The sequence below is a fragment of the Salvia hispanica genome, chromosome 4, assembly GCF_029641045.1.
Source record: "Salvia hispanica isolate PSC_SH4W2 chromosome 4, Shi_PSC_v1, whole genome shotgun sequence".
NCBI lineage: Eukaryota > Viridiplantae > Streptophyta > Magnoliopsida > Lamiales > Lamiaceae > Salvia > Salvia hispanica.
Window position 1 is genome coordinate 40,376,757 of NC_142695.1, and position 22,649 is coordinate 40,399,405.

General features: G+C 38.0%; 4 protein-coding genes and 1 non-coding gene across 7 annotated transcripts; 2 read left to right on the forward strand and 3 right to left on the reverse strand.

Moving 5' to 3' along the window:
• Positions 1–615: 615 nt before the first annotated feature.
• Positions 616–4,229, forward strand: LOC125197330 (uncharacterized). Its single transcript, XM_048096064.2, has 11 exons — positions 616–737; positions 1,336–1,459; positions 1,532–1,805; positions 1,973–2,053; positions 2,121–2,516; positions 2,595–2,733; positions 2,816–2,978; positions 3,064–3,192; positions 3,275–3,469; positions 3,580–3,702; positions 3,932–4,229. Exons 3-11 carry the CDS (start codon positions 1,556–1,558, stop codon positions 4,043–4,045), a joined length of 1,590 nt encoding a protein of 529 aa, XP_047952021.1. The 5' UTR covers positions 616–737; positions 1,336–1,459; positions 1,532–1,555; the 3' UTR covers positions 4,046–4,229.
• Positions 4,230–5,449: 1,220 nt separating this feature from the next.
• Positions 5,450–5,529, forward strand: LOC125197579 (small nucleolar RNA SNORD24). Its single transcript, XR_007172116.1, has one exon. It is a non-coding gene; the product is annotated as a small nucleolar RNA SNORD24 (small nucleolar RNA).
• Positions 5,530–7,737: 2,208 nt separating this feature from the next.
• On the reverse strand, positions 7,738–10,740 carry LOC125193205 (cyclin-dependent kinase C-2 C-like). 3 transcript variants are annotated; one of them, XR_016137509.1, is made up of 8 exons: positions 10,090–10,739; positions 9,309–9,911; positions 8,959–9,186; positions 8,778–8,875; positions 8,624–8,696; positions 8,319–8,540; positions 8,131–8,235; positions 7,738–8,065 (listed from the first exon to the last, which is right to left on the reverse strand). XR_016137509.1 is itself a non-coding variant. In XM_089069523.1 (8 exons), the coding sequence occupies exons 1-7, from the start codon at positions 10,501–10,503 to the stop codon at positions 8,144–8,146; spliced, it is 1,728 nt and encodes a 575-aa protein (XP_088925649.1). In that variant the 5' UTR covers positions 10,504–10,740; the 3' UTR covers positions 7,738–8,065; positions 8,131–8,143. The 3 variants fall into 3 exon arrangements, 1 of the variants encoding a protein (XP_088925649.1); XR_016137510.1 differs by having other exon boundaries at positions 7,738–8,081; XM_089069523.1 differs by having other exon boundaries at positions 8,131–8,228; positions 8,314–8,540; positions 10,090–10,740.
• Positions 10,741–11,022: 282 nt separating this feature from the next.
• On the reverse strand, positions 11,023–14,492 carry LOC125192662 (putative WRKY transcription factor 4). The gene is made up of 4 exons (XM_089057449.1): positions 14,008–14,492; positions 12,395–13,071; positions 12,145–12,303; positions 11,023–11,556 (listed from the first exon to the last, which is right to left on the reverse strand). Exons 1-4 carry the CDS (start codon positions 14,335–14,337, stop codon positions 11,298–11,300), a joined length of 1,425 nt encoding a protein of 474 aa, XP_088913575.1. The 5' UTR covers positions 14,338–14,492; the 3' UTR covers positions 11,023–11,297.
• Positions 14,493–20,329: 5,837 nt separating this feature from the next.
• Positions 20,330–22,093, reverse strand: LOC148928642 (chorismate mutase 1, chloroplastic-like). The gene is made up of 5 exons (XM_089056732.1): positions 21,854–22,093; positions 21,688–21,774; positions 21,224–21,367; positions 20,652–20,744; positions 20,330–20,572 (listed from the first exon to the last, which is right to left on the reverse strand). Exons 1-5 carry the CDS (start codon positions 22,091–22,093, stop codon positions 20,330–20,332), a joined length of 807 nt encoding a protein of 268 aa, XP_088912858.1.
• Between the last annotated feature and the right edge of the window lie 556 nt (positions 22,094–22,649).

The window sequence follows — 22,649 nt, forward strand, 5'->3', positions numbered from 1 at the left end:
TTACATAAATAAATACCAACTGCAAATGAGTTAAAGAATGCACACGATATTGGAAGAAGATAGCAAGCAAAATTCCACAGTTCTTTGCATATCTGTCGTTCACATCTCTTGAAAAGTTATACGTTGATTGAGTAATCGATGAGTAATTGTGGTGATTATCGCATGATTTGGATAATTAATGTGTAATTTTGGTGTACATGTCAATATTGCGATCTCCTAAAAATTTGTAAAAGATAGTATAATATTTTCAAAAGTGAAATGATCGGTATCAAAAGGTATTTCGAAAATAATGTGAGTAAACACCATAAATAATGAGTAAAAAAAAAAAAAAAATCATATCGCAACACTTTTGCATGATTTTAGAAAGTGAAAATCCAAACTCCATCGTGCTCCTGCTAAACAATGCACACAGTTAAATAACATTATTAAATATTAATGGTTGAATGATACTACACATTTGATTGGAATTAAAAAAAACACAATACTTTAGGATTGGATAGCGGTTATAAGACGGATAATAAGGTGGATTCAACACTTGTAATAACAACGAGAAAGGAGGGAAATACACCAAATAAACTGTCCAAACAACGTTTCTATCTCCCATCTCTCCTTTTTCTTCTCTGTATCGTCAACACTAATAGACACACAAAGGGAAAGAAAAAGGGAGGGAATTAGACTGGAGAAAGTTTCTGTTTGGATCCCCACTTCTCCTTTCCCCTGGATACCCTTTGTTACAGGTCTCACCCTACCCTCTCTCATTTTCACACACACTGTGTGTGTGTTTTTGTCTTTCATGTATTTTTGGTTGAGTTTCCTATGTAAATTTCTTCTTCTAATCATATAAATGAATGAGGTTTCTGAGATTTCATTTTCTTGAAATGGTATTATTGATGCTTCTGTTCTGATTCTTGTCTGACATGAGATGATATTATTTATCTTTACCTGTTGTATGTTTCTATGTGTCCTACTTTTCATTTTCTTAAAAATGACAGTTTTGTTATATTTTACTGTATTAGTTTATTTTTCGGTGCTCCAATCCCATTTATCAAATGTTAATAATGCTTAAATTCATATCAATGATTTTAATCAATGATAGTAGTATCATAGTAGCAAATATTTGATGTTTGATCTCCTTGTGAACACTTAGGTAAAGTATCAACAACAATGGTGTGTTACATTCTTTCATCTGTTGATGTTTGCTATCTTTTAGTTCAAGTGGTATGCCACTACTAGTTGGAAATGGTCTATAGTGATGGATATGATGTTGGTTGCTTGGTTGAATTTCCATAACTTTCTGAATTAGGCTCAGACTTAGCACTCTTGATGTGTTTTTAGTTCATCCGGGGAAGTGGAGAATGCAATTCATGGATCTTTTTTCTCATCTCTAACCCATTGAAGGGGGAGGACTGCACTTGTTGCAGTTGTAAGGTGCTTCGTTGTTCATAAATGTCATGCTAAGGTATGTGAGTCTAGCAAGCAATATTTTTCAAGAAAATGTATGCAATAGTGAGGCGCACCTTATATTTTGCAGATATTTAGAGACTGAATTTCTATAATGGGTGCTTGTGTATCATCTCCATATTTAGCAACTAAACCATCAAAAAGTAGTAGAGTAAGGAGGTACTACGGACGCTCCAAAAAGAGACACGTGAAATCAGCTTCAGAGAAGGGAGGTCACATGGCCACAGATTTCGCCGTTAGTGAGTTTGTCCACACAACTACCAAATGCAGTAGATCATCAGTCTCTAATTCTACTTTCCATCTCACTCAGCTTCAATTTCACCACAGTCAAATTGATGTCAATGGTATGCATATCTTCTTCTCTTAAATTGGTTTTTCCCTAAGTCGATACTTGAGTACTAAACTCAGAATTCTAGTCTCCTATGTTCTTGGCAAACTTTCTTTCTAATACGCTTTGAGGATTATGAGCATGGCTATGTTAAAGAATGACGCGATATACTTATTTCTACAGCAATGTACCAGGAAGAATGGTTTGACACAGTCAGCTTACTGGAATCCGTCTCTGATGATGACTTTAGTAGTGTACATGGAGGTAAAACAGTCACATACTAGCGTTAACTTATTGGGATCACCATCATTCCACTTTTTTTGTTGTGTAGATTATGTCCCATATGCAAATGGGCAAGTTCTTCACTGTGAAGTAGATAGCAAGAGTAATCTTAAAGACTTGTTCTCAAGCAAAGATGGAGTAATGCTAATAGATACCCAAAGAAAAGAGCATTCTGGCTTAGTGAACAGTGAAGATTCTGGTTCCGTGAAGACACTAAAACTAGACCGGGCCTACTTAAGTTTTAACGGTATCAAAGTTGATACTAGTGAGCCTGATGATAAGACGTCCGAGACCATATTGAAGTCTGTCTTGCCGGCATTGGTTCCCACCTTAAGTGTCAACAACAAGATGCACAACGCAGAAACCCAATCTCAAAGAAAGTCAGCAACTATTATCAGGCTCTCCATCACTCAAAAGTCTATTGAGGAAGAAACAAATGAATTTTGTAAGTATCCTTTGAATCTTATTATGTTCCCAAGTGAACAATCAGATCCAGCTCTGATTTTACCATAACTCGATACAGGTGCATCAGCAACAAAGTATCTTTATCGCCCTAGGGCCGGCTTATTGATTCCTTGTACAACTGACGAAAAGCCAACTCCTGGAAGTTGGTCCGAGATTCTGCCATCCACGTTTAAGCTCCGTGGACCTAGCTTTTTCAAGTACGCATCGTCCCTGTTAAAAATGTTAAGACACATGATTCTATGTTGGTGGAACTAGTGTCTGAATGATGTAGTTTTGCAGAGACAAGAAGAAGAATCCTGCACCAGATGTCACTCCTTTCATTCCAATCGGCGTGGATCTTTTTGCATGCCAGAAAAAGATTAACCACATTGCTCAGCACTTGGAACTGCCTTCTATAAAATCGGAAGGGAGAGTGCCCCCACTGCTAATTGTTAACATTCAGGTGATTGTGTTGTCCTATTCAAGAATAGATCATTGTAATGTGACTCTCAAACACCGGCTTGATGTGTTTGTTTGTGTTGCTGCAGCTTCCCACATATGCACCTTCTATGTTTCTTGGCGAAGGGGACGGGGAGGGCTTGAGCCTCGTGCTATATTTTAAGCTCTCGGAGACTTTTGAGAACGACATATCTCCCCATTTCCAAGAAATGATCAAGGTACTATCATTCAGTACATTTTTTGTGCTCCTGCAGCAATCTATCATGCATTTTCTTTATAAAATCAAATATTTGGCTGCAGAGATTTATCGAGGACGAAAAGGAGGTTGTTAAAGGCTACAGAAAAGAATCAACTATTCCTTTCAGAGAAAGACTGAAAATCATGGTTGGAGTGGTTAATCCTGATGATCTCGTCTCAAATAATACGGAGAGAAAGCTTCTTAATGCGTACAATGAAAAGCCTGTTCTTTCTCGCCCTCAGCACAGCTTCTATGAGGTGAGGGATCTCTTCTGCTTATGGATTGAATTGGACTGACTATCTCTAGTGCTGTTTTTTCATTTCCTAGTTGCATATTATCTTACTATAAATCTTGATCTTTTACACAGGGTCCCAACTACTTTGAGGTTGATCTTGACATTCATCACTTCAGCTTCATAGCAAGGAAGGGACTTGATGCATTCCGTGAGCGGTTAGGCAATGGAATATTGGATCTTGGATTGACAATTCAGGTTAGTTAGAATTCTAAGAAAATCTACATACATTCATGTATTCGAAAATACGACCAATCTCAGTTGGGACGAGGTAAATATCATTTGTGTTTGGCACACGAGAAGTGCTACATATGCTTGGATGTGTATGATGGTCTATCAGCCAACAACAATCGTCCACACAAGTATTCAAAATTGGTATTAAAGGTAGGTACACATACTGAATTTGAAATTGTGCCGTTGCAAACAGGCTCAGAAGCCAGAAGAGCTTCCGGAGCAGGTCCTAGGCTGTGTGAGGTTGAACAAGATTAGTTTCGTCAACAATGGGCAAATTCCAACAATCGTGAGGCTAGACGATGTCTGAGTCAAGCGTAGATTTTTCGGAAAATGCAACAAAAAAATGGTTTAATTTGTGATGTGGTATAAGTGTTGGAGGTCCAGCAATCCCATGACCAAGTTTGATGATGTAAATTATGTACTAATTGCATTACCCAAAATTATGTTTCAATAGAGATTGAATGCATAACTTTCCAATGTTTGAATGTTCACGGTAACTTCCCAAAATTATGTCTTAAGTAGAATTTTGTTAACTCCACTAATTTTGAAATGGCTGCGTGACGGTATGGACTAATGCACTGGATTTCCACTACATAAGTAAAATAATCACAATAATAACTAATAAGTGTATTTAGTCTCTTGCCCATGGTCTACTTTCGGGTTAGACCTACTTGGATTGCGAGCTAATCGAGTTATCGAACTAAAAATTTCGAATCCTAAACCACTAAATTTAGCGGAATATTTGGCTAGCCCATAGATTGCGAGATGTGTTGACATCCCTGCATAGAATGAAAAGTTTCAATATTAAATTTTAAAAATAATTACTGAGTGACACAAATCGAAGCATAATAAGCAGACCAACCATGTACATGGTGTCGGCTAATCGACTACCCAGTCATAAAAATAATTTAAAAGACTATACATAAATAAGTACTTAAAAAAACAAGATAGAGAAAAGCACGAAGACAAATGTCTTGATTACTTATTTAACAAATTGAAACATAAATGATTTTTAATATAATGAATAAATTTTCAAAGTTGAAATAAACATAACAAAATTAGTAAAAAGGAGAATAAATTCGATGATTAAATCATTTTTAAATAAACTAGTAATTAAAAATGTTGTTAAATCAAGTTAGCCATTTTTCCTTTTCCGGTATAAAAATGAAAAAAAGGAACAGAAAAGGATAAAGGGGTAGAGGAGGAATTTGAGTGAGAGCTTAGCCCTAAATTGGGACATATAAATAAAGGGAAGGAGAAATGCAAATGGAAACGAAAGCAGCGCCGTAGGCCGAGCGCTTCCCCCGGGAGAGAAGGGGTGGCGTGGTATTCCACGAGAGAGGTTTTACGTGGCGCACGTTTGTGTGATCGGCGCAAATCAATGGGCTCTTCCGTCGCTTTGCTGCTTTTGTTTCTGCAGCAAACAGCGGCGGTATTGCCCTACATCTCTCTCACTTTTACTTCAATTTAAGATTTGGTTTTCATTGTTTCTAAGAATTGGTTTGATTAAACGGTTATCTTACAATTGCATATTGTTATTTGAAGTCTGAAATTGCAACTCCATCATTTCTAATCGGCTATTAACCAATGCACGTCGATTCATATCTATAAATTTGATACATTTATTGATGAAAAACTCAGATGGATTGCCAATAAGATTTCGATTTGTGATTACTATTCGATTAGATTTGAGTTTGTTTTTAAATCGGTCCGCCAATGATGCAGATCATATTTGCTACTCTTGATGGTACTACCATCTGATGATTATCTTCCACCAAGATCTCCGAGGCATCAACCTTTTCATTTGGTTTTAGCACTTTTTATTTTAAGGGCATCCACAATGGGACGCTCTAAGCGACGCCCCGTGCACTGCCACGTCACCATTTTATCCTTCTCCTACTATATCCCGCCCTGAGCATTTTACTTCTATTTATATTTTTAGGTTCGCAAATGTAAATAAAAATAAACATATAAAAACAACAAAATTAAAGAGAAATACTAAATTTACTTAATTAAAAAAAAGTTACAAATTAAGAAATAAAAAAAAGCACTAAATACAAAAAAAAGGAGGCTAGTCTAGAGTAGTCTCAACTTGCGGCTGAGGCCATCGATCATCTGCTGGATGCCTTCGATTTGAGCTGGGTTGGTCGCTTGAATGAGGGTGGTGTGCGCGTCCAACAAAGTCCTGTAGTCGGAGGAGGCCGCAGTCGAAGTCGCGGACGGCGTCGAACTCGGGGTCGGCGACGGGGCCTGGTCGGGCTGCGCGGCGGAGGAGGATGTAGCCTTGCCCTTGCCTTTGGCAGCCTTGACGCCAGGGGGACGTCGGGAGGACATTGGTGTGTCGGAACTCTCATCCTCGAACACCGGATTGTTGAGGTCCATTGGAGACGCGCTGCTATCGCTACTTGTATAATCAGCGAGGGTGCGCTTCGACGCCCTCCTCTTCGCCGCCGTCGATTGGGGAATCACACCACCAACGAACTCCTGCTTGTCCCTCAACAGCGTCCAGGACTGGTAGTGCATGAAATCGCCGTACAATGAAATGTACGACTGCATTGCTTTGTCCCGCATATCCGCGAGACTCTCGCCACTGCCCTGCTCCCTCTCGCACTTCTCGTATTCCCCCGCGAACAAATTTACCTGCTTCTTTATTTGATCCCAGTGCTTGCAGAGCTGCTCCCTGTGGCGCTTGTACGCGTACGCCGGCTTGGCCGCGTTGTATTTCTTGGCGATGCGCTCTCCCAATATGCAGTCACCTTCTGGTTGTTGGCGTACACCGGTTCCTCCGAAACATCAATCTAACATCTCGTCAAGACGATGGATTCGGGGTCGGAGTAGTTCGTCCTTCCCGAGGCGAACTCTTCACACACCTCCGTTGTAGGCAACTTCTGGGCTCGTGCCGCTTCTTCTTCGTGGCGGACCCAGACGCGGCGGTGGCGGCGGTGGCGGCGGAGGGAGCGGCGGTGGCGAGGTGCGGCGGCGGAGGAGGGGCGGTCGGGAGAAGGCTCCATGTCGGACAGCCCGTACGAGTCGGTGCTGAAGTCGGGATCGTACTTGGCGTTGGTGTCGAATGGCCGGTATTCGTCGGGTTCTGTACCCGGCCATCGTGCACCACCGAACATCGGACTATTCGGATAATCTCCGGAATCCATTTTGCTTGAAATGTAGAAAATGTAGTGTCTAGTGTGAATATGAGAGTGAAGTGAGTGAAAAATGAAGTGAAAAGGAATATATAGGTTTTGAAAATTTAATAAAATTAAAAAATAAAACGGAAACGCGTCGCATCGTCCGTTATCCATCGTCCACGTCGTCCACAGTGGCGGACGATGAGACGGACGATGGGTATCCTCCGCGCATCGTCCGCGGACGATAGGTAACCCATCATCCGCGATGCTGCATTGGCGAACGATGCGACGGATGATGCATCGTCCCCCCGCCTTAATTGGGCTGTTCTTGTGACTGACTTCTTAGCTCTATTTTCGATATTTCATTCAAAATATTATCATAATCCTTCTAAGGAAAATCTAAATTACTAGCAATATGTATTTCAATTGATATGGAGTAGAGTAGTAAAATAATGAAATGTATTTGAAATTAAAAATAAGCAGAAGAATAAAATTAAGTAGGAGAGAATAAGGATTTCGTATTGGTTTAGCAACGCGATTGGGCCGAAAATGCTACTCTTCCACTTTCGTTCTCCTATTTTCATTTCCTGACCATATTTTGGGCGTCTTTAAAAGTAAAAATTTAAATTAGTGGAAAAATAGAAATGGCATGTGTTGTACTGGTAATAAGGACGACAAAATAGATTAGTATAGATACTTTTTGGCAAGGTACTGTAGCTAGGGAAAATGTTTTTGACATCATTAATAATAATGGTGATATTGTATTGGATGATATACTGTGTTTTGTTATTGATAGGATGATGTTTCACAAATTGATATTCTAATGAAGAGAACATGATGTTGTGCAATATATCAAAAGTAAATTGCCAACCAATGAACATGAAAATTAAATTACTCGTATTATACAATATACACTCTGAGAAAAAGAGAAAAACAAAAGAATTAAGAAGAGAAAAAAGATCAGGTCTCTTCACAAGGCAAAAAGGCGTGGGGGGATTGATTGTATTCGGCTTTGGCTAATACTACTATGTTAAAAATTTTCTTCTCTTTGAAATGATACAAGTTTCCAAATTTGGGAAACTAAAGATGGTTACGCCAAAAAATCTAGAGTTAGAAAATTAAATATTTGGAGGGTCAATCAAAACCGAGCCACAAAGCTTTGAGATGATCATTTCCTGACTTTGGATCTCTTCATCACACATCTGCACATTATAGTTTCTTCATTTCAAATAATTTAATTCCATGATTCTTAAACCATCGGTCGTACCTTTAGAGAAACGTTACGATCTTCCAAGACCTTCCTGTTGTTCCGACATATACACGATCGGCCCTGAAAAAGTCACCTTGCTCTTCCTCCTTATATTGCTTTATCCTATTTCAGTCCAAACAAATTCTCTAGTTAACATTTTTGGATTATGATATTGAGTTATACAGTTATTCTTTTTGTCACATTACCACGGAAAAAGGTTGAGGCTCAGACTCGAGATGATTGGCATATAAGTGGTGGCGCCTGGAGATGTCGTGCATAGGGAAAGCGGATGGTTGGATGGGCACAGATTTGGTGGTTGATGTTTGCGATTCCTGCGTCATTCTTGATGCCTGCGACATCGTATCGTATTCTGCTTGTTGAAATGATGATGACCTCCCACTTCTTCTCATAAATCCACTTCCACTCTCCTATAAAAACACAACCTCCATCAAGTTCAAAAACATACATTACGTCACCCAGAGCTAGAGAGAATGAGAGAGAGATGAACAACCTCGCTTGATCCTCCGTCTATGGATGATTTACGGATTTTCCTTGGAAGTCTACAAGTAGCACCAGATTTCCTTCTGAACAAAAATGATACTATTGTCATCTATCTATACTGATCCTATAAAATGAAGATGTTCATATGAAAGAAAATGAGTAACCTCTTTGCATCTTCGCGATATTTGGCGTCTATCTCTTTGTTGGGCGGGTACTTGGGCAAGCTTGATGGATCACATGCATATGGCTTCGTATGGAAGTACTGAAACGTGCATATATGTTATTTTCATAAAGCTCAATTTAGTAGCAATAAAAATGAAAGATTAGGTTGATGGTGGTTATCACCTTTGAGGAAAGCGCAGACGAAGCACTTCCACGTCTGTGAGGTTCAAACGAAAGAAACGTCTCTATAAGGCTAGTGGCGCCTTTTGGAAACTCTCTACACCGTTCTTGAAGTGTGCTTTCGTAGGATTGCTGTGGTTTAAACATATGAGCTAGAGGCAGTTTTGAGCTTTTCCAGTAGTCCTCTGCTGGAGTACCACAAAGTTTGAAGATTTTGTGCAATTGCTCCACCTGCACACGCACGCATATATACTAATGTGAGAGATTGTTATTGTTATTTTTGTTTCATTTGCCAACAAATTCCAACTAGAATGAAGAAAACACATCAAAAAAAGGATTAGAAAAGTACAAACCTCAGTTCTACCCTTAAGGAGAGGTCTTCCAACGAACATTTCAGCAAAAACACAACCAACGCTCCAGAGATCGATGGCCTCGCCATAGTTGGTGGCGCCCAAGAGGAGCTCGGGAGGGCGGTACCACAAGGTCACTACCCGGCCTGTCAAGTTCTGCTGCTTCTTAGGTTTGGCAAAGTTTGCAAGCCCAAAATCAGCTATTTTCAAGACCCCTTGATTGTTTTCTAGGATGTTGGATGACTTGATGTCTCGATGCAATATTCCCCGCGAGTGGCAATGCTCCATTCCACTCAACAGCTGCTTCATGTAGCATTTTATCTGAGAGTCGGTGAACTTGATGTCGGGACAGGACACGAGGCCAGAAAGATCATGCTCCATATATTCGAAAACGAGGTATATATGAGAAGACAATTTAGAAGTGATGATGCCCTCGAGTTTCATCACGTTAGGATGGTCCAACCTCCGCAGAATCCGAATCTCACGAGCCATGAATTTAACGCTCTCCGGTTGGAAACTGTCGAACCTCACCTTCTTCACTGCAAAGGTTTTTCCGCTTTCTATATGCCGTGCCCGATACACCTCACTATATGTACCTTGTCCAATCTATTTGAAATTCATTAACAAAGGTTGAAATAAATAAATCAATCAAAAATTGTTTTATACATTATATCCCAAGGTAGTTGAGTCGTATTCATTTTCGAGCCGTCCCAACTGAGCCATGCATAGAAAATACTAATAGCAATAGGGATGGATATAGAAAAAGATAAGTAGGTATGTATACCTTTTCTAATCTTTTGAAAGAGTCCGCTCTCAAAGGCAGCATGCCTTCAATGGCTTCCCCCGCGGCGGCGGATAGCCAAGACGGCCATCCCGCCGCCACGTGCTCTCCTTCCGTCATCCTCCCAAACTTAAAGCTAAAAAGAGCGGCCTTCCTATTCACGGAAGAATGCCGTGAGCTACCCTTCTCCTTGATGTACACCTCTTCCTCATCCTCCTCCAGCCCTTCCTCCTTCTCCGGCTCCTCCTTTATCCCCTCCAGCGGCCCGTACGACGTCGTGCTGTGCAGAAGCGACGAGGCTGCGGACGACCTCCGCCGACCATTAATGTGCCTCCTCCGCCGCGACGACGTTGAGGTGTGGCGACGGCGGTATTCAGGAGACTCGGACTGCGTATTCTTTGAGTTAATGCAACCCATGACCCGCTATATGCCCATCCACCGGGGTCCGATACCGTGTAGTGTTCGGACCCGCCCGATGGGCGAACGGGTCGGGAGTTGGAAGGGGTGCTATGCAAAATGAGATTCACTTTCAACACCCCTTACAACGTGAGAAGAAGTTGTTGCAGTGGAGTTTGTTTTGTTTGTCTTGAGAAGTGGCGGAGGAAAGGAGAGGAGAGAGAAAGAGAGAGTGTGGAGAAGAGGAGAATCGATGAATGTCAATTTGCTGCCCATTTTTGTTGTTTCTATCACGGGTGTGTTGTGTTTCGCGACGTGTGCGGAGAGCTAAAGGCCGATATTCATTCACTATTTTCGTTTCTCCAATGATTATTAAGCTTGTTGCATATTTTGTTTTGCTCTCCTATTCTATACTACTATTTTGATAGTCTATAACGAGGTGAGTCAATACATTTTTATCATAATCAATCTCAATCTCAATCTTTGATGTAACGAAGGTCCATAAATAAATATAATCCTATATCTAAGCAAATGTTATAATTAAACTCACATAAGTTGAATGCATCTAAATACATCATACACACTGTTTAATTACACCCCCTAAATCCAATATTATTGACATTATCACATTCTTGTTTAAAATATATAACAGCAGTTACAAAAATAAAAGCCACGTACAACTATAAATCTTTATTTAATCTTACAGTATAGGGGGAGATTCTGTCGTGCTCCATTGCGACTCTTCTTTCCTCGTTGAGTAACCAGGTTGAAGCTGCAAAAGCTACAGATAGTCCGTGTTTTTTTGTGCGGGCACATCACGTTGCAATATGTTCTTCTTTGAGCTGTAAAGTTGTTGGTATTTGGTCTTTGTTTCCATAATCAATTTCTGAAAGGTCCTTTGATGCTGCAACCTTTTGTGTTTTCACATGCTGAGTCGCAGCTCCATGCTTCCCTATCGGGATGTCATGGTTATGCTTTCCCTCGTACGTGGTAATGACTGATTTCGGATCTGCTGAAGCCCTCTCTACATGTTTACGTACATTACACCCTGCATATGTACATCTATAGTAACTCCTGCACATGCACACAAAACTATGTTTTACTTCTTGAAGACAAGATTTGGTATTTTGATCTTCATTACTAGGATTTCTAGAATCCTACCTTTTTTTAATCATATAATCAAGCTATAAGCTAACAAGGGCCTTCAACTATCCAAAAATTCCAATCCATCTTATCAAATAATGGATTAGTCTATAGTTTTTATCTCTTTAGGCTATCTTTACGCCCTCCTATAGTATGCAATATTTCGTACTTATCAGTCAATAGATGATCAATGGGGTTGCAATTCAAAAGATACTTCAAACTCATATCTGCAAAGAATCATATATCCTACTCCTACTCTAAGCTGGATTGATGGACTAAACAATTTGAGCTTTTCGGACATTGTAATGTTTTTAATTTACTCAAATCATACGTACTGGTTACACAGGTGACATGTTATTAGAAGGTGAAAGGTGAAACATGGATTAAAATTCTCATCCAATGTTGTCAGTGCTCAGTGAGTGTTCGTCTCCCGGTTCTTTAATTTATTTAAAGAATCAAGGTGACTGGAAATCAGAAGAGTGCAAGCAGATACTGTTTACAAATTTACTAGCAGTTTACCTTGGATGAGGATTCCCCTTGACCACTTTCTGCCCATATTTCCTCCATTTGTAACCATCATCCAAAAGATCAACTTCACTTCTCGTCTGCAACACAATCTTCGAGTCTGGAGCTGCTTGATGTGACGAAGCTGGTACAGATTGACTATTATCAAGGCTTCTGCAATTCCAAGTAAGTGTGCTTGCTTGAGATGATATGCTAGATATAATAGGAGACAACAAGAATAGGGGAAGGAAGATGTTATTTTGACCTTCTTTTGGCAGTTGGTACATCAACATCACTTTCATCTACTACTATTGCAGTGTCTTTTGTGCCGTCTTTATGAGTAACGACTGTGTAAGGATCAAATGACTGCTGAGAAGTTGTGGGGGGATTTTGAGACTCACTTAACCTTGCAGTCTCGGTCTGTTTCTGAGAAGCGAGAACAGAATTCACCTGGGCATTTGTTGATGTATCTAAAGCCAAACTATCTTTTTCCCTTTTAGTGGGTTTAGGAGGATCATGGTTGTGCTGCCCTTTATACGTAATCTCAGATATATGGCCATCTAAAGTTCGCTCGACCTTCTTCCTGACAGGACAATTCGGATGTGTACATTTGTAGTAGCTTCTAGGGCATTCACTTGCCTTGACATTCTTCTGCCCGTATTTTCTCCAGTTGTAACCATCATTTGCCGGTTTATCACTAGCAGCAGTTTTACCAGATTGGGAAGCTTCGGCTGACTCTTTCTTCGTGTTCTCAGGATCAGGAGGCGAAGGTTTTGTCGGCCGCATGAGAGCTTCCGTCTTTGCAGAGGAAGAATGGTAAGCTATGGCTTCTGCAGATGAAGAATGCTGAAAATCTTCTTGTATGTGCATGATAGAGTGAGACAACGCCGCCTGAGCAGTAACGTGCGCTAGGGCTTGCTGGTGGGACATTCCAAAGGGGCTCTGTGTGTATTCAAATAAGCCATTACTCATAGCATATCAGATTGATACCACTATACAGACTACCAACTTACTCAGCTGGAAAAATATTTCCCATCAAACTTACTACTACAATCATAGAGATTGTAAAATCTATTTTTAATATTATAACTCCCGTCAAACTTACTACTACAATCATAGAGATTGTAAAATCTATTTTTAATATTATAACTCCCATCAAACTTACTACAACCTTAGCTTGAATATCATCATACATGCTTTTATAGGACAGACTGTAACCACAAACAATAATATCCATACAAGAACAAATTCCACCAAAATGACAACAAACTATGGAAATGTTCAGCTCTAGCTCTATAAGCACAATCAAACGGTCAAGTTGGCTAAAAACAATACTCCATTTGCAATTGGAAATAGCAATAGCACAAGCAAGGCAAGAAACATGAAGTCAAATTTTCCAGAAAAACATTTTGATCACCAACATTACTGGAATTAGAATTAAATGGCCAGTAGCAAGAAATAGTATGGTGTGGAGATTCAAAGTTGCTTCACACCTCCTTCAGCATATGGCGTTTAGGTTATCGACTTATCGTACATTTTTTGTGAAGGAATGTTTGTAGCTTACAAGGCAGCAGCACATTCAGTACACGATATTAGGTGGACTCAAGCTCATCATGATACAACAGTTTCTTGTTTCACCCATATTGTAACTTAGACAGACTACTACTTTTCCTTTTCCGGTGATTTCCATGTTCGATTTTCGGTATTTCATCTTGTGATCTATAGGGTTTTAGGTGTATCAGGCCTATCCTGATCTTTTTCATAAAATTTCAATTCTAGGTCTTCAATTCATCAACTAATTAGTCCAAATCCCACATATAAGTACAAAATTGAGTAACATATTTATGCATTGCAAGAGGTAAATTCGACGAAATTAACCTGAAGCGGCGACATCAATCCGGACGGACTAAGCCCCGTCGGCACCATGAACACAGGAGTGATGCTCATACTCTTTCTCCCTTCAGTATTATTCCCAGAATCAGAAACCCTGGCGTGGGAATCAGCCAGCGGCGACGCCATGGCCAAGAGCTGAGAGAAGGAGAAGGGGCTCTGCTCAGGGAAGAAGCTAGACACCAAAGTCATCGGGCCCGGGCTGAATCCAGGGCCCGACCCGTTCGCGTAGAGGAACCCCGCCGAGCCACGCGGCGGCACCTGTATCGTTGGCTTGGCTCGCGAACTAGGCGGCGCGTCTCCCACAGTTTGACCCATTTCTTGATTGATATGGAATTTTGCTACTGGGCACAATTTGATTTACAACAAGATAAGATTAAACACTTTAATTGAAGATGAAGAACAAGGCGGAGATTATTGCGATGAAAGATAGTGGAGTTTTCGCGACTTGATTTGATTATTGTAATTAGTTGGGATGATGCAAGTTTTATTACAAGAGAATTTATGACTCATCAAACGACTTACGTCTCCACGTTTATCATTCTTTCTAACTGTAGTATTTATTTATTGTTTTTTAGTGTTCTTTTTAATTATTATTACGCACATATTTTTAACTATAGAAAACTTTAAGACTTCGCTCGGTATCACAGAATTGGGCATGCCGAATTGAGATCGGATCTTCTAATTCCAAATCCAATGTTTAGTATTTTCTCCGTTCTTAAAAATTTATCATCTATTTTCTTTTTCGTCCGTCCCTAAAAAATTGTCACCTTTCACTTTCAGCATTTGTGGTAGTGGACATCATCTTCCATTAACTCATTCACACTCACATTTTATTATAAAACTAATATAAAAAAGTAGGACCACATACCACTAACTTTTTCAACTCACTTTCTATTATATTTCTTAAAATCCGTACTGGGTCAAATGGTGACAAATTATTGGGGATGGAGGGAGTATTATAAAATATTTGGATTTGGAATTGAATTACAATTCCAATTCCTTTCATTTCCAGGATTTGAATTTCAAATGAAAAGTAGATAATTGAAATTTCAAGTAACAATAAAATTGCACTTTCACACGCAACACATGTATACACACTCCTACACACACACACACACGGCCGATCCAGGTGGGGCCGACCCCACCACCCTGCTCCGGAGTGCCGCCGGAAAGTTCCTTTCTTCGACCTCCGACCCTAGGCGTTCGTGTCTCCGCCCCCACCTCATGCAGTGTGAGATAAGACCGAGCAGAGAGAAAGAAAGGAATTGAGGCAGGACGAAGTCCGGACTAGCGGCAGCAGTATCATAGCTGAGGTGGATAAAGAAATGTACAGAAGAGGCTTTCAGTTTTTTTTTTTGCCGAAGAGAGAGAAAAGGAAATGGGTTTCACGATGTGGGTGAGGAGAGAGAAGGGAGTTGTCATTATTATTTTTTCTTCCCAATATTTACATAGGGACCTAGAATTAAGATGCACCCATAATTTGCTGGGTGATGCTAAATGACCACATTATGACTTGGTCATAATCAGAATTTACAATCAAATTTAATGCACTTAGAAAGTATCAAAATTCCATGACTATTTTAGCCTTTGCTTTAAATCATCCAGAAACATTTGCTGCTTTCTATATCCGCTCTATACTAGTAATTATTTCTTCTCTTATTTTCTAAGATTTTATTTCGTCTTAGTCATAGTATTTGTTCATGAAGGTGACTTAATATACATAAGGCAGTGGAAACGGAATATTAAAATAGTAAGACGTTTCCAATTAAAAGTAATATCACTAGTATATTTAATTGAAAATAAATACTACTATTTACTTACTTTTTTACTAATTTTTTAGTTTATACTCCCTCCGTTCCCTCATAGTTGAGGCGGAACTTTTCGACACGGAATTTAAGAAATGAATGTTGAGTGTGTTAAATAAATAGATAAAAAAGTAAGAAAGAGAAAAAAATAGAGAGAATAAAGTAAAAAGTGAATAAAGTAGAGAGAATAAAGTAAGAGAGAGTAAAGTAAGAGAGAGGAAAAAAATACTATAAATGGAAATGACTCAACTATGAGGGAACTTCCCGAAATAGAAAAATGACTCAACTATGAAGGAACGGAGGGAGTATTGTTTTAGTTTGATGGGAAAATTGATATTCCGCTTTAATATTATAAGTTTGTAATGTAGTCTGTAGTTTAGTTCATACTAGATTGTTATTCAATTCAATTAAATAATTGTAAATTCCAGTTTATCTTAATTTCGAGTGAACGATTGTAAATTTAAATTTAATATTAAATTTATTAGTTTAATCTTAAAATCAGTTTAATAACTGAAACTATAATTTGATGTTATATTTAATTGAGCAACTTGGTATTTCATTTAGTCTCGGTATTCATTATCAACAATGATTTTATAATATAATATGAGTGAGAATGAGTTAGTGGAATGTTGGATCCATTATTAAAAATGGTAAAAGTGAAAGGTGACAAATTTTTAGGGACGGACGAAAAAGAAAATAAGTAACAAATTTTCAGGAACAGAGGGAGTATTATTTTTTAGAATCGTAGTTACTAGTATAATTTAATTGTAATCATATGATTAGACTTATCCATTTTGGAGTGTTACAGTAAATGTTATTCAATCCGTTAAAATATACTCTTTCTAGCTTAAAGCCTTAAAGAATATGCATTTTGGGTTCGTCTCGATTTTAATACAAAATTAGTAAAATAAGAGAAGGGTAGAGAAAAAAAGTAATTAAAATATTATTAGCAGAGAATGGATCCCAGATCACTCATTAAAATATTATTAGTAGAGAATGGATCCCACGTCACTAGAGAAAAATAATTTCCAAAATTAGAAAGTGCAGATTCTTGTTGAACTAATCAAAAAGGAAAAAATGTATATTCTTGTAGGACGAAGAGAATAAATGTTTACTAAAAAAAGTGAATAAAGTAAAGAGTAAAGTAAGAAAGCAAATAAATTAAGAGTGAAAAAAATGTTAATTACCTCGACTATAATGGAACTTTCCTGAGTGAAAAAGTTATTTAATTATAATGAAAAATTTCTGATATGCAATAAACGTACATGCTTCATTAATTCAAGACTAATTGTGCAATAAACGTACATACTTCATTAGGATCCGATAATAATTATTTTTAGGAAATAGAGTTTGTAATTAGTAAAGACGGAGATTAGTTTCAACATTTAATTTGAAATTAAATATGTATTCTCTCTCCAAAATTGGAAGGAAAGGGTGATTATGTAAAACTATTTAAGCATTATCTAAAACTATTATTTTATTATATTACTTTTTGCAATTATTTACAGAAATACCACTGTGTGGCTGGCCAGCCACAAAGTGGCCGCATTGCATTATTGTAATTTGTTATTCCCTCCGTCCCGCTTAAGATGACACGTTTTTCTTTTTAGTTTGTCCCAACTAAGATGACATATTTCCTTTTTTAGTAACTTTCTCTCTCCAATTAATACACTCAACCACTTTTTCTCACTCCTATTAAAATATCCATCTTTCATTATCTCTCTACTTTAATACTTACACCCACCTTCTCTCTCTCCAATTAAACACTTTAACCAATAACTCCTAAAATCCCGTGCCGGCTAAGCAATGTATCATCTTAGCCGGGACGGATGGAGTAATTTTAAAAGATTACTAATGGGAAAATGACCTTTGAATTTTTCTTCCTTTATAGTCCATCAAACATATATTCTCATCTATAAATTTCAATTAATGATACATATGTGTTTTTTATACTCCGTATATCACTAATTAAACTTATCTAAATAATACATATAGTACTTAAGTAAATATTTCTTAATTCCTTCTAATTTCAGTTTTTTAATTTAAACTTTCAACCTTATTATTCATATACAATTATTTTTGTTTTTTAAAAAATTGGAATTTTACCAAAAAAGTATACTCATATTATCCCACCATAAGCGACTCATATTCTTTTTTTACATCCCAACTAAGGTAAGTCATTTTTTTCTTTGGTAAAATATACACTAACATAATTATTCTTTTACGTATCTCTTTGCTTCGGTGTTTTATTTCATCTCCTATTTATTTTACTCTTAATTCACTTAATTCTCTAACCATCATTTTCTTAAATTTTGTACCCAAAAGATGCGATGAAGGTAGCATGTTGTTTTAAGAATATCCATACTAGTAAGAATTATTATTAAAATATTTTTTTTAAATAATTAATATAATTAAAATAATTATAATGTGGTTCGACCCCACAATATTTAATTTCTGGATCCGTCATTGCGCGCGTGCACACACACTCACACCTGCACACACAGTCACACCCCCCCCCCCCCGCACACAGTCACACACACCCCTGCACACACACACACACACACACACACATGTCACACACACCCTTGCACACACAGCGCGCACACACACCCCCGAACATAAACACACCTACACACACATGACACACACCTGCACATACACACACGACACACACCTGCACACACATGTCACACACACCCTTGCACACACATCGCGCACACACACCCCCGCACATAAACACACCTACACACACACGACACACACCTGCACACACACACGACACACACACACGACACACACCTGCACATACACACACGAGACACACCTACACATTCCTGCACGCGCACACACACACCCCTGCACATACACACACCTACACATTCCTGCACACACACACACACACACACACCCCTACATACACACACACACCCCTGCATATACACACACACGACACACCCCTAAACATTCTTGCACACACACACACACACCTCTGCACACATGCACATACACACACACACCTACACATTCTTGCGCGCACACACACCTACACATCCCTGCACACACACACACACACATTCCTGCACACACACACCCCCCCCCCTTCACATACACACACGCAACTACACATTCCTGCACACACACACACACAATCACACCCCCCCCCCCCCCCACCACACACACACTACATGATTTTTTTGAATTCAATTTCTTATCAATTATCATTTTACCGAACAAGGGATTATGAATTGAATTATAATTCAATTCTTTCAAATTCAATTCCGTAGAATTCTAATTTCAATTCCAATTTCGTGTACCGAACGGATCCTAAATGTGTCGGGATGACTTGAAATTCGTCTGATGCTTTGTGAAACGGGTTGATGAATCAAATTCATCATCTTTGCTATAAATTTTGGTCATATGACATTATTTAAATTAAAAATATAAAACTGTTATTTTATTGAATTTCAGAATTTGTTTTTAATTTTTTTAATTCATTTTATTTACTTTTGAGTTCTTATATTACCAAAACACTTATAAATAATGGTTTCGATATTTTACAACAATTTTGTCATTATTAAAATATTTCAAATTGTAAATAGCGACTTTCAATATTTTACAATCAATTATAATGATTGGTAATATATTTCACATTCAAAAAATTAGGATTTATTTATTTTTCTTATATCAGTATAGTTGTTTATGATTTTAGTCATTCTTATGGCTCATTTACATTAAAAATTTTACACCGGCCAGTAAACTATATTACTATAGAACAATAGATGTGGTAAATAGTTTGCCACTTTGGTAAGAGGCGTGTTAAAAATTCTATCCATGAAAATATATTTACCAAAATTAACGACAAAAAGCTATAGTAATATGAACTACAATGTCAGAGTCACCCATACATATAACAAATCTTTGTTACGAAATGACAATTTAGGAGCATAACATATCACATCACATTTTGTGTTTAATGATAGCTACTCATTTAAGCATATATAGAAAACAAAGTCATTCTAGTTTACAGATATGCAATTCATGCATTAGCTAGTGAGTAAATCACAAGATGCAAGATTCTATATAAGGATTTTAGATTTCCAACTAGGATCGACTAAGAAAAAATAATGGTCAAGGTTAGCTGTAACGATCCGACTACTCTTAACAAAGCATAAGTTAGGTGTTTAATAATGAAAAGAAAGCTAGGCATAGACAGACAGGTGTATAATTAGATTTTTAAATGCTCAATCATTTACATAATAAACTTGAAACACACATATTTTACTGAAACACCTGTGCTTGCCAATAATACTACTAACTTCATTAAGAATATGCAACAACAATCATAACACACAGATTTAGGCAATATATATATATATATATATAAAGAGATACTCAAAGTCTTATTTATTTGCAGCAGAGAGAGAGTTTATACGCTGCTAAGTTTCAGATTAACATATGAAAGTAGACAAGTTTCATGGAAACATTATCTTTCACCCTAACACCTAATCGGGCCTTCTCAGTAGATACTCAACCTGAACTTGCTTAGTTAACGGCATGATCCATTGGCGGTACAGCTCCCCCACAATGCTTGGGTTTATCTTATAAACAGGTTCCATGCTAACTTCACCTGTACATTCACATAGTATTTCTTCTTGCCCATGCTTACGAGTCCTTAGCTCCAAGCGCTTAGTAATGGTATCTTCCACAGTTTCGTACGTCAGCAAATCCAACAGTTGACCTCCATCCTGATTCAAACAAGAGTCAATACACTCGGCTTCACATGTACGTATACATTTCCAAGAGGATCGGAGCCAGCTCAACTACTTTTTCTATGATTGCAGCTTTGTACACGTCAGGGGAGGCTTGAAATTTTGCTTCAGCTACAAATTTACCATAATGAATCCTCTTGGAAAGAGTCTACAAGTTGACAGATGACCAGTTAGCCACTCTTACCTATTCAAAAATCTAATTAAAACTATAAATGGAACTAAGATATGCTTGTCACACTAGCGTAATCTTTGATATCTCGAAACACGGACTATGTCCTTAACCAATAGTTCAAATTTGGTGAGAAGCAGGATATAAACCCAATCTAAATTATGAGTACAACTCAACCATGATAATTAGGAGTAATATACTGGTCCATCTAGGAAAAATAAGTACAATTTATGTTGAAATTACATTTTCCCACGTCGACTTGGTTAAAGACTACTATCGCCTTATAAGGCCTTTCAAGGGGGTGATTAAAGCAATTTTCATACAAGTTAAATTCCCATTTGTCCCATATCAACGAGAATTGCATTCAATACATAAGTTGTGTGTTAAATCCCATTCGCTCTTCTCTTATGCGACCGTTTTATAATTTTTTTAAATATAGTAGGTTTGAAAACGTATACCTGCAAGCATAAAGCATCCAACAATTCAGCTGAGCCATAATTACCGTCATCGCCTTCTTTAACCAATCCTGGAAGGAGATTCCTAAAGTACATATTCCATACTTGGGCATTAATATTTATCACGTCTGCTGTTGGATGAAGAACCTGTATCACCATCACCTCTTAGAACGAAAACATTCCAAATAGGACGACGCTCACAAAATGAAAGAAAGCTATAACAAGAACCATATCCTTATGCATGCATGTGTCATTTACAATGCAAACAAAAATTCTTAGTTTTGCCACATATCATTAGTACAAGTGAAGGTTGGTTTATTGATATGTTATGAATAGTTTTTGTTAACTCCAAAGCAATAAATATGATAGTTAACATATTAATGTGGAAAGATTGGTGAATGATTGCTACAAAGTTTTGACTTAAACAGGAGACGGAGAACTATGAAGTCAAGGCATCTGTGTCTTACCTGTGGATACTCCAACGGGGGAAAGAGGGGCTTGGGTAAGATGTCGGGGAAGAAGGGTTGCTCGTAAGGGCTCGCGTATCTTCCAGCCTGGATCAATGAATAATTGTTTGAATGCGTATTTCTTGCTAATTAACCAAAGATTCAAAAAAAGTTAGTTTGAACATACCTTTGCTTGAATCTTTTCTGTTTCTTTGACCACGTACTCAACTATAGAGCCACGGAAACCATCCTTGGTGAAACCATGAGGATAATATGTTGGCGCATTATAACAAAATTGAGTTCTATCAACCAGACAGAATATAATGCGCTCTTCTTGCCAGACCAAGGACTCCCTAATGCCTTCAAGAGTGTACATCTGTGACTTGTCCACCCTTCTTTTCGGCATACACCTGACACGGATTGACATGACCTAATTAGTACCGGGCCCTAACACGACATATCGAACATCTTTACTACAAATAAATCCAAAGGCATCCAAGTGCTGCTTACAAATATCTCTTTTCTTAAAAATTGTAAGAATGACCGAAGTATCGGTTCCTAACATAACGTATCACAGATCTTTGCTGCGAATAAATCCAAAGGCGAATAAGTGCTTACAAATATGTCCTTTCTCAAAAATGGTAAGAATGACCAATAATCAAGAATAACCATGAAAATCTTGTTTATCAGAAACACGAGATGATCATTATCTAATATTGGAACTAAATTATAAGTGAAGTTTAAAGAGAAGAGACAATAAAAGGCAACATAACATGTATGCAGAATAGAAGAATGATGAATGTATTTGGTGATGCACCTCGCTGAAAATCAAACACAAAAACAATTAGAAATTTATGAGTTGCATGTAGAATATTCGAGTAGTCCCTGATTTATATGTATGTTTGCTTTATGATTAAGTCTAGTTTTACTAAATAGCTAATGCACATGTAAGATTGAAAACATTTCCCCCAAATAAAATTCCA